Source organism: Labeo rohita, chromosome 22 (assembly GCF_022985175.1).
Source record: "Labeo rohita strain BAU-BD-2019 chromosome 22, IGBB_LRoh.1.0, whole genome shotgun sequence".
In the NCBI taxonomy this organism is placed as follows: domain Eukaryota; kingdom Metazoa; phylum Chordata; class Actinopteri; order Cypriniformes; family Cyprinidae; genus Labeo; species Labeo rohita.
In genome coordinates, this window is record NC_066890.1 from 37,308,537 (window position 1) to 37,320,947 (window position 12,411).

At 41.2% G+C, this 12,411-nt stretch overlaps 1 protein-coding gene across 2 annotated transcripts in view; it reads right to left on the reverse strand.

Moving 5' to 3' along the window:
- The window catches only part of bcor (BCL6 corepressor), a 48,757-nt gene that overhangs the window by 22,527 nt on the left and 13,819 nt on the right, over positions 1–12,411 (reverse strand). The window contains exons 4-8 of one of the 2 annotated variants that reach the window (XM_051094726.1): positions 11,637–11,693; positions 11,023–11,230; positions 8,932–9,219; positions 7,436–7,825; positions 1,008–1,312 (exon numbers count right to left, since the gene is read on the reverse strand). In XM_051094726.1, the coding sequence (XP_050950683.1) occupies positions 1,008–1,312; positions 7,436–7,825; positions 8,932–9,219; positions 11,023–11,230; positions 11,637–11,693 (1,248 nt within the window). The remainder of the gene's footprint in view (positions 1–1,007; positions 1,313–7,435; positions 7,826–8,931; positions 9,220–11,022; positions 11,231–11,636; positions 11,694–12,411) is intronic. The other variant, XM_051094728.1, reaches the window with a different exon arrangement.

Below are 12,411 nucleotides of genomic sequence, written 5' to 3' on the forward strand. Positions count from 1 at the left end.
TAAAGCCAAAAATGCCAAAAAAAAAAAAAATTAAATAAAATAACATAAATAAATAAATAAATAATAATAATATTTATAATTGTTTTATAAATCATAATTGTAATTACAACTGTAAATCATAATACATTATTATTCATTAACAACAATAATAAATATTATAATTATAATAAGAAAAATTATATTATAATAATAATGTATATATTAAATTTGTATTCTAATATTTGTATTAATATTTATTTAGTAAAGTAAAAAGATAAAACATAAAAAGGGTAAAGGATAAATATACACATTTCAGCTACCACCAGACACACAAACTGTTATGAGTCATTTTTCCCAAATGAGGACGTCCCATATGTCCCCAAAGGCAGGTTTCGGAAAAAGTAGATCACTTTGCAAACCGTGTAAACCCGCACACACTGTATTGTGTAAACACCTACATAATATTGTCATAGGACAGTGTTTGTCTGCTGTAAACGCCATGGACTCAAGGTGTGTGTGTTTTGTGCCCAGCAGCACGACGCAGACTACGTGTGTGTGTGCTACATCTGCGTGCGAGATTGCAACGGGGAGAACGGCGGCTGTGTTATTTAAAGAATGCACAGCGAGTTCACTGGGGAATCATTTTCCTTGACGGAGAGAGAAAGAGACCAGAATTCTGACCCGGCCTTCACTCCTCCCCTCCCCCTCGGTTGCGTCTCTCCGCTGGGAGTCTGCCTTTCAGCGCGAGAGGAGGTCAAAGCAACCGCACTCTAAACACACACGCTATGACCCCCTCCCGTGTCCGTTGAGCCGTCCCAGAGAGCCGCGGTGCTTCCCTAATTGGGATGATTAACATTGTTGTGATTGGAGACACGTATTTAAACGGTTCCTCGCTGAGCCCGGGGAGAACGCTTGGGTTACGAGCCAAAGCAAAGAGCACCGCTAGCCTCGCGCTCAGACAAAGAAAGGACGGATAAACGAGCGCCTCGACCTTCTGTCATCACACCCACATGTGCTGCAGCTCTTACCTTGTGTTGGTGGGCGGGGCTGAGTTCAGGGCACTCCTCATTGGTTGACTGCGACAGCATCCTGCGCTCCTGTTGGCCGAGGTGCTTGGTCTTGCACTGCCGTTTGCCCTTTGGCTTTTCAGGGTCGCCGTGCCTGCGCAAACGAGATGGGAAGGTGCCGTCGGGGTCTGGAGAGGGCGAGGAGGATCCCAATGACTTGCGGTGCTCTTTTAATCGCTGCCGTTTGTCTGCAAGATGAGATGGGATAGCGGAGGAAAACTTCCGTATGGAATCACCACAAAAGCCGTCAGAGAGAACAGGAACACCTAGAGAGAAAAAGAAAGAAAGAGATGAATATTATGCTCACGATAACATCTGAAAAGCTGAATATTTTTGGCCTGTTTTTGCACTGATTGTGGTGGAAAAATGTAAAAATTCAGTAAAATGTATTAAAATTAGCTGAGAATTTTACAGTGGAATAAAAAAAAAAACTAGAAAAAAAAAGTTAATTTCTGCACTGATTGTGGTGAAAAAGCAAGGGAATTTAGCAAAAATATGAAAATTTGGTAAAACTGATCAAAATTATCTGTGAATATTACAGTAGAATGAAAAAAAATCAGCTGAATTTAACAAAATGAATTAAAAATGAAATATGAAAAATAAATGAATAAATACATATTTAAAAAATATTTATTTTCTGCACTAATTGTGGAGGAAAATCAATGTAAGTCTGCAAAATGTAAAAATTCAGTATAATGTATTACAACTGGCTGTGAATTTTACAGTAGAATGAAAAAAGTCAAATTCAGCTAAATGAAAGAAAAATCAAATATTTTAAAAGATAAATATTTAAAAAAAAAAATATTTTCTGCACCAATAGTGGAGAAAACGTATGTAATTCTGCAAAATGTAAAAAAATTGGTATAATTTACTAAAATGAGCTGTGAATTTTACAGTAGAATAAAAAGAAATTCAGCCGAATTCAGCTAAATGAAAGAAAAATAAAATATTTTATAAGATAAATAAATATTGTAAAAAATATTTATTTTCTGCACTGATTGTGGAGAAAAATCTATGTAATTCTGCAAAATGTAAAAATTCAGCAAAATGTTCTAAAATGAGCTGTGAATTGTACAGTAGATTAAAAAAATCAGCTGAATTCAGCTAAATAAAAGAAAAATAAAATATTTAAAAAAATAAATACTTAAATTTATTTTCTGCACCGATTGTGGAGGAAAATATATATAATTCTGTATGTAAAAAAATGGGTAAAATGTGTTACAAATTATCTGAAAGTACTACAGAAGAATTAAAAAAAAAAAAATCAGCTGAATGAACAAAAACAAAATACTTAAACATTAAAAAGGTAAATGTTAAAATTGACTGAAATATTACAGTAGAATGACACAAATTAAGTTGAATGAAAAAACAGACAATATTTAATGAACATTCAAAGAATGCGAGACACATAAAATACTACAGTGCAAATGTGTTTAAAAAATACTACAGATTTTTGGCAGCAAATTCTATGAATGTACTAAACTTTTTATTGTAAATTCTGCAGTAAATATCACAGCACATAAAACTGGAAGAAAACAACACAAATGTAAATATCAAGAACTGAAATTCCAGATTTATTTTTTGTGTGTTTGCGAGAGATTTCATCACAGGCAACACACACGCATATCAAACCGACAGAAGCTCTTGTTAGGAAAATCAGACTGACAGCGGCAGAATGAACGGCAGCAGGCTGACCGCCTTATGAGGGACAGACAAAGGCCGAAAAGATTTACCAAAATTGGTGCATCCTTTCCTTCGTCTGCTTTCTATTTTGCATCACGTGACCAGAGCTCGAGCAAAAGAGGCACGTTTAAGCGATAACATCAACCGGCAGAGAAGGACGGAAGGGAAAAGAGGGAAAACATGAAAGGAAGAGCAAGATAAGAGAGGGAAATCAAATGAAAAGGGAAGCAACAGTGAACAGAAAAGGAGAAATGACGGACGGACGTAAAAAGTGGAAGAATAGAGAGAGAAATGCAGCAGCGAGGGAAAGAGACGATGAAAGGGTGAGCGCAAGGCCGAGAGAGGGAGAGAGAGAGAAACCGAGCACGCTCCACATCTGTTCCATTATTCATCATATTCCCCGTTCAGTCGCGCGCACACACACACACAGCGCCAGCGAGAGCCCCACCGCGCAGAGGAAATCTCTCTCACACGCATGCAAGCAAGAACAGAGGACGCCAAAGACACAAGACCACATAGCCAACAAAAACACGCACTATCAACTATCAAAACACCAATATATATCAGCCAGGCCAAGTATCAAATTATCAAATTTGGGCAATAACTGGATTTTTGCTAACAAAAGTCATCACAGCCTCATTATTAGATAAATCTGAAAGCCATGAAACATAAAAAACAAGCTATAAGTGTTTGTTTTAACGGTGCATATTCAAAATTTCCATTTGTTTGTTAAACTTTCAAATTTGGTAGAATTTTTGGTAAATTAGTCATTTTTGTAACGTTTTTAGTACAATAAGAAAAATAATTTGTATACAAAATGTGTATCAGTCAGGCCAATTAATGCTAATAAAAGTTGTCACAGCCTTATTAACATACATTTGAAAGCTGAAAAACATAAAAATAAGATAAGTGTTTGTTTAAACAGTACACTAGTTATGTTGTTATGTTACACAGTTTCAAACTTGGTTGAATTTTTGGCAAATTTTTTAATTTTAGCAACGTTTTAGTAAAATTACAATTATTTGTATACAAAATGTACAAAATGTATATCAGCCAGGCCAAGTATTAAATTCTAAAATTTGGGCAATAACTCGATTTTTGCTAATAAAAGTTGTCACAGCCTTATTAACCGATAAATTTGAAAGGTGAAAAACATAAAAATCAAGATAAGTGTTTGTTTAAACAGTACATATTCAAAATTTCCATTTGTTGGTTACATTGTTTCAAACTTTAAAAAAAAAAATTTAAGCTTTGTAATATTTTAGGTAAAATAAGAAAAATCATTTGTATTTAAAAAAAAATTGACAAAATATATTAGCCAAACCAAATATCAAATTATCAAATTTAGACAATAACACGATTTTTGCAAACAAAAGTTCTCACAGCCTTATTAACATCAGTTTGAAAGCAAAAGAACATTGAACACAATATAATTGTTTGTTTTGACAGTACATATTCAAAATTTCCATTTGTTTGTTACATTGTTTCCAATTTGGTTGAATTTTTGAAAAATGTGTAAATTTTGTTATGTTTTTAATAAAATATGAAAAATAATGCATGTACAAAATGTACATCAGCCTGGCAAAGTATCAAAATATCAAATTTGGGTGATAACCTGATTTTTGCTAAGAATAGTTCTCACGGCCATTAACAAATACATTTGAAAGCAAAAAAAAAAAAAAAAAAAAAAAAAAAAAAAAAACATAAGTAAAGTGTTTTAACAGTACACACTCAAAATTTCCTTTCATTTGTTTTAAATTTGGTAGAATTTTTTAACATTTGTAATTTTTGAAACATTTTTAGTAAAAATAAGAAAAATTTGTATGCAAAATGTATGTCAGCTAGGCCAAGTATCAAATTATCAAATCTGGTAAAAGAAACACACACACAGCCTTATTAACATATAAATTTGAAAGCTAAAAAAAAAACATTTAAAAAGTTTATTTATTTTTTAAAAAGAGTTTATTTTAACAGTACATATTCAAAATTTGTTTGTTACATTGTTTTAAATTTAATTACATTTTTGGTAGATTTTTTTATTTTTTATTTTTTTAAATAAAATATATAAAAAAAATAATTGTATACAAAATGTACAAGTTTTATTTACCAGTTGGTGAATTTGAGTAAATACTGCATACATTTTTACATTCACTAAATATTTTAAAATAAATAAATAAATAAAACTATCCATTTTGTTAAATAATATTGTGTAAAAAAAAAAAAAAAAAAAAAAAAAAAAAACTAGTGAATTTGAAATTTTGCGCACCACCAAAAAACTATTTTGTAACTATACTTCTCACTTGCAACCACAAAATATTGTTTACATTCTCTCACCCTGCTATCAAGATATTGCCTAACTGAAAAAAAAAAACAACAAAAAAAAAAACAATCAGTTGACCACTACTACCAATATTCACAAACATTACACAAATTTACACAAATTTACACAAGTAAATTTGCAAATCATGTCCTTACCACAAAATTACATCCACCACATATCAGCGGTCTCTGCAGTGATTTAGTTTGGTAGAGATGAAACCGTCGGATCTAATAGATCGGACCCGAGACAAAATCACCTTAGAGAACCTTCAAAAGGCAGACCACCAACTGTGCAACTGTTCGTATTTGGTGTGTGTGCGTTTGCGCACAAGAACCCATCCTCATGGGCAAACTGTTCCAGCCTGCGTAAAGTGCTCCTCTCCTTCAACAGGCTAATTAAAGTCCTACCCCGAGAACCCTTGAGACCGGATTCACCGCACCTACCCCACACGCACACACATACACACAGAAGTGTGCGTGCTCTGCAACCTAAGTGAATCACTCAATTAGCAAAAGGGGAGCAAAGACCTTAATGCCTTTAAAAATCAACAGAACAAAAGCAGCGCGCTAAAAACGCACACACACACCCTGGGGGCTTACAGCGGAGAGTCGTGCATCACTGGCATGCGTGTCTTGTCTCTCACACCTCGTCATAGACAACACAAATTAGCCCGCGTGTGCGTACGAATTCCCTCGGCTGAAGAGCAAGTGTGTGTGCGGTGGGAGACGGATTTTGACAGGGACATCTGGGGGATATTAGCCTCCCATTAGCACGCAACTGGGCACACGCGCACACACAATAATGCATTAACTAGCAAACCATCTCTCAGCTTGAGTAAAACCAAGATGCATATGTGTAGGACATATTACCCACACGCACAGAGTGAGGGATAGAACGAGATAAAGAGTCTCGTCTCTCGTCTTGCTGCTCTCTAATCCTCCTGACAGAACGCCAGCACAATATCCAGCAGCCAAGATACTGACGGGCAGCCACGCACACACACACACACACACACACACGTACGTTGTTATTTGCACAGTTGTGGAATCTCATGGCTCATTACTCTGCGGCATGCGCTTTCTCGGCGATGCTTTTATACCAACAAGGAAGCGAGCGCCTGAGAGTGTGCGTGCGAGCGCGTGCGAGCGGGACTTGTCAATCAACAAGAATCATTATAGCTATCCCAAAGCCGCAGACACGGGGCGACGTGCTCTGCTTTCCTCTAATCTGCCTCTCCCTACTGCCTCGCTCTCGTCTTTCACCTCAGTTCTCCCCTCAGTGCTCCATATCCTCTTTTCATCTCTTTCAGTCCCTCTCTTCCACCCTTTCCCTTTGCTTTCTAACAGCCGTTCGTTCCCTTTCTCTTTGTGTCTCATTTGTTCACGCTGCTTGTGTCTCCCTGCTCAGTTCTCTCCTTCTGGGTCCTTCTCTGACCTGCATAACTAAATGAGACTTAGTCTTAGCTTAGAGCACCATTTACAAGCCAAATGAAAACAGGGTTTTGTAGGGCATAGTATGTAGAATAGAGAAAGTATTGTGAAAGGGCGTTGCTTCTATAGTATAGGAAGCTATTGCATGTAAGACGCATGTGTAATATATAAACTGTAGTATATACTTAGTAAGTAGGGTGTAGTGTACACTATGTAAAGTGTAGTGGTAAGCCGTAAACTATATTGGGTGTGAGAGGGTTGTTGTAATAGTAGTTTGAAGGATACAGATTGCAGTATGTATTGTTTAAGATGTAATATGTAGGAGTTGGGTGTAATATGTAGTTTGCAGGAAACAGTGTGTAAAAGCTAGTGTGCAGAGTGTAGATTGTAGTATATAGATACTACATAGACAATTGTGTAGAGTGCAATACATAGGAGGTAGAGATGCAGTATGTAGGGTATAGGGCAGGGGTGCTCAAACTTGGTCCTGGAGGGCCGGTGTACTGCAGAGTTTAGCTCCAACTTGCCTCAACACACCTGCTGGGAAGTTTCGAGTATGCCTAGCAAGAGCTTGATAAACTGGATCAGGTGTGTTTGATCAGGGTTGGAGCTAAACTCTGCAGGACACCGGCCCTCCAGGACCAAGTTTGGGCAACGCTGGTAGAGGGCATAAAGTGTAGTATGTAAGCTATTTGTAGGGCGTAGTATGTAATTTGTAGTATTCGCACTCTCTACCTGAACCGTTTGTGACTAAACCACTAAATGAGGACACTATTTAGTCATGCAAATAAAACAAGATAACAGACGGCAAAACCAATTTACACCATTGTCCCTTGCCATCTTAAGTACAAGGTCCTGTTGACACACATATCTTTTAAAGATTTTCACAAACAGGCTTTTTTCAAGCTCTGCTCTTCACCCTGCATTTAAATGAGAATGGGAACACGAAGACGTACCTGTGTCAGACTCTGCGTATTCCAGCTGGTCCTTAGTCCAGCCTTTCTCCACTTCGGCTTTCCTCTTCAGCCCCTTCTCTTCAAATCCATTTGCTTTGACCTTTCGATCCACAGCAGGGACACCGTGGGCGACTCTCGGGATCTCTGAGGGGCAAGGGTCAAGCTTTTCCCTCCTGGTGGTTTGGAGTGGTGGAAGGGAAGCTTTGGATGTGGGAGACAAACCCATGTTGGGAGCTCCGAATTGCGGCCTGTCATGGTTGAGCTGCCCCTGTCTATCCCACAGTTCCTGAAGATTATGAAGGTGGCGGGGTTTACTGAGCCGAAGACCCGTCAACTCGATACACACCTTCAGATTCTTCACCTCCTGCTCGGAGGGCTGCGGCCACACGTCTGTGGAGAGAGACGGAAGCGATCTGTTTATACCTTGTATTAACATTCAGCTTGGTGGATCTGATCTCAAGTGGTCAGCTGGGACAAATTGCTGTGTATACCTTTACTATGCATCTGAAATGTGATTTGCACAAGGGGAGGTTCGGATTTTGTGACTACATAATTTGCGCACTAAAATGTTTTCAGAAGATACCGGATATTGGATCCCAACAATGTCCCAGTAAAATGTCTTGCAAATTTTTTTATTGGATGAATTTAAAAAGCCTTGTTCTGTCAGCCTTGTGTGCAATGTGCCTACACATAGCGCCATTGCGCTTCGGGAGACCCAAGTTCGAGTCCAGGCTCTGAATACTGTCCTCAAAAAAAACTTGTTTAGGCATATGTTTGTGCATTTACGACGCATTAGGCTGTGTGCTACAAATGCTCTGTAGCCACTAACATCTCCGACCACCAGAAGTTGTTCATTCAATCAAGATGCATCCCTAGAATTTGATCATCATGCATCTCCAGAATCCATTTACAGCTGAATTTAACGATGTCCACTTGTGTCAATTCCAAGTATAAACAGTGTTGCACACTTCGAGCAGGAATTGTTTTCCAATTGTTAACAGAGTTGTTTCCTTCTAGAACACAAACACCCACCAGTTTGATAGCTTTTAAATGAAAGTACAGAGCTCAACAGACACCCACATTTTGCTGACAAAAACAAGCTTTCTGGGACACGTTTAAGCGATGCGAGTTTATACAAAGGTTGTTTTGATGTCTGAAAACGCCCTTTAGACTGAGCACAAAGAGAGAGTAGGGCAGAGAACGCCCGGCAGTTGTGTTTATTTGGACCATGTGACGGCAATAAACACAAATCAAGATGAATCGAAAAGGCCAGCAAAAGGATCAAAGACAGAGCAAGCAGAGGAAAAGGGAAAAGAGCAGCGAGAGAGTGAGACGTGTCAGATAGGAAGACAGGAGGTCGGCGATAAGATGAAAGACAGAGCAGACCATCCGCGACTTGCTGCTGGCAAAGGTGGCGGAATAGAACGGGATGAAAAGACGGAAAAAGAGGACAGACATTGAAGGACACTGGAAAGACAGACAGCCCAGATGTCTACCTGAAATCAGTCTCGCTCTCTTCGCCGCGATGCCATTATCGTCCTCTCCTCGCGTCCGTCTCTCTCCATCTCTCTCTTCCGCGGTGTGCGTGCAATCAGGGTGGCCTTGGCTCTGTTCCAAACCCAATGCACGTTTCCTGCCCGTCGCCGTGCCAACAGACCCCTCCTCCTCTCCTTTCACGTCCCTCGCTCTCTTCTCCTCCACTCGGCGGGACTGCGGGACATCGGCTGGTGGGCCGCACCGCTGGAGCACGGGAACTCTGTTGTTTGCACATGTCGGTGACACACCTGTGTAGGCGCATAAACACAAATGCATTAGACAGATACATTGCGTCACCGGCTTCAAGTTCAAAAGCAGCGCGACAAACCAGTAGAGGCCTTTGAGTAGAGGCCGCAGACAGAGAGATAGAAAGGAAAAGACTACAGAAAAACAACCCCGTCCCCCCACCCTGGACACTTGCGTGTTTGTGCTAACTACACCACACCCATCCCACACGGGGAGCTAGACGGCAAACAGGGACGCACTTGCTCGCTCTCTCTGCAAGCTTAAATTAGCCCGAAAGATCCGTGCCAAGAGCGCAAGCGGCAACCCAGCTCGAGTCTCCTCTCCCTCTCTCTCCCCCTTCCTCTCTCTCTCCTCGCACTCTCCTCCCCCTCTCCTGCTTTCTCCCGTTCTGTGTGTGGCAGTGAAAAGCGCTCCTTGAGAATGTCTCCCGGCAGCTAAGAGCAGCCGCGCAGATCAAAGACAGGCGCTAGGGGCTCACGCTCCATACCGCCCGCTTCTCTCTTTCACACACACACACACTCGCACCATATATAGCGTCACATGCACGTCCTAAAAAACATGCGCGCACACATTATGCAGCCTTATAAGTCACACATGTTTACAAAAATACACATTCCACAAAAATTATTAAATGGTGCGTAATCATACATACAAAATGACTTGATTAACGTGCTCTCGATGCAGAACAGAACCACCTTTATACTAGCCTGGATAAGAATGCAGCCCACCCTGCCCGGGGCTCACACAGACACGCACAAAGCATGTGACTAACACCACATGCATCCCATAATTCATGGCAATGTGTGCACCATAGCAACTCTGAACCAAAACAGATCACCATGGTAACATCATTCGCGTCACCCGGAGAGAGTTAATGTGGCCATTCTGAGAGAGCGAGACGGAGATGTTGAAGGACAGATGGGGCATAAAATTCAGGAGAGGAACCAAGGACGTGAAACATCTAGAAAGGACGCACAAAGTCAAATAATCAATTTTGTTCCTTAAATCAATTACTGGAACTGTATTCGACAGATGTGATCAACTCTACAATCAAATCTACAGTAGAAGGTTTTTTTGTAACATTTTTAGCCTCAAAGCTTCACAGGAACTGCCGGTCTGCCGAGCGCACTCTGTTTATGTAATCCAGAGCGCTGTTAATTGTCCGTGTGGCTGACACACATGCGAGCGTTCACGCGCACACACACACACATTCTGACCCACATGCACAGGAAACGCCTCGCCTCTGTGAAAGCCACCAGGGAGAGCGAGGTCACATAGCAGCAAAGTGTTGATTTGGAAATCTGATGGCATTAGGCCATTACCAAAGCTCAAGTGGAAAAAACAAGAGCCAAAACAGCAGAGAGAGAGAGAGAGAGAGCGACGGAGAGAGAGAGAGAGAGAGAGTCAGAGCATGTGCATGTTTATGTGAGCGCTTCCTGTTTGAGGGTGGCGGTGGCGGAAGCCATGTTTACCACGTCGTTTCCGCTGGTTTAACGCTGTTGCATGGAGCGCCACAGCGCAGGGACCGTCCCTAGTGACAAAGGAAGGAAATGCTGGGGGGTTGGGGGGTTGGGGGAATGAAGAACGGGCAAGCGCTTGTGAATCTGGGATGTTACAGAAGATCGCAGGACAAAAGGAGAGCGGATGAGTGAAAATAGGCAGACGAAAGTTAGAGGCAGCACATACGACAGCCGCTTCACGAAAAACAGAGAGCGTGGAACAAAGATAGCCAGAAACGAGAAAGGAGAATAAAAGGGAGCGCGAAAGGGATTGCGCTTATGTGTGTGTGTGTGCGAGCATCTTACCGTTGTGCTGCTCGGTGTGATCGGAGAGGGCCGAAAGGGCTGCGGAGGGCCTGGAGCTTGGCTGGCTTCGTTCCCAGTCTCCCGCTCCACGCTGGCTCTCTGCCAGCTCCCTCTCTCTCTCCCGCTCTCTCCCCGGTCCAGGCGCTGCAGACGACACACACCCCTCCTTTTCCTTCAGCTCCAGCTCCGAGAAACGCATCATCGCACGCTACACAGACACACACACACACAGCACAATCGTGAAACCAGATCCAGTGTTACGAGCACCAGCTGTAAAGCCTGTCTCTCGTGTGCTCCAGTACAACAAAAATAGAGGGGAAAAAAACAGAATAAAACTTGCATAAAATAAATCTGCAGTGAGAGTAGAATGAGAGTAATGCTAAAGCGCATTAGAGTAAATGCAGCAAAGGCATATCAATAACTTATAACAAAAGCTAACTGGTATAGGTGAAATCAGGGGATACTTTTATTCATATTTGACCATGCAATTTTCAGGGCCCCTCAGAAAGGGGGAAAAGGAAAGAAAAAAGTCTAACTTCACAACCGCCTGTGGGCGCAAAACCAAGTGTTACTCATTTCAACTGATTAGTAATTTAAAAATAAAATGAACTGACCTCCCAAAACGCAGCTGGTTGACTTAAATTACTGTCCTCTTGTGATAATCCTTCCATCTAAGCAATCAGAATGGGGCTCAATATCTTTTTCAATGATTTGAATTGAATATTTACACAAATTTAACACATCTGCAAGCAAACATTAACTTACCCTCATACACAAAAATGGGGGGAAATTCATGAAATTGTTTGAGAATGCTAAGGCTGTTTAAATGAAACTCCCATGTAAGATATGTGGTAATGCGTAGAACATACTGGCTTACTTAAAAGGACTTTCCAAATTGTGTGGGCTATCTGAAATTAGGGCATTGTCTTCCATCAGCCTCTCCCTTTGCTGCGCGACTATGTGTGTGTGTGTGCGCTAATGACTCTGCCAGTCGGCGAGCGCTCTGCTCGCTGCTGCTGGTAAGAACTCTAATCTTCCCCATCAGGAAAGAATGGGCCGGATTTCACTTAAGCTGGGAGGGCTGCCACTACGCACATGGCTAGTGGGGGCCTAGGGGTGTGCATGTGTTTGTGTGTGTGTGTAAAGAGAGGAACGGAGTGCAAGATGGAAGCGTGTAGGAAAGGGTGTGCGATTATGTTTGGGTATGCCCCACACACACGCACACACCGGTCTCCAGGGCTCACCTGCAGGTTAACAGTTGCCTGCAGCATTATGTGCTAGCAAGGCCACGGCATGCACACACACACACACAAACACTCAGCAGCTGAGCTTCCGCACGACTGGGCAAAGCAGCCACAGACGGCACTTTGTGTTAACTCTTTCAGTCGT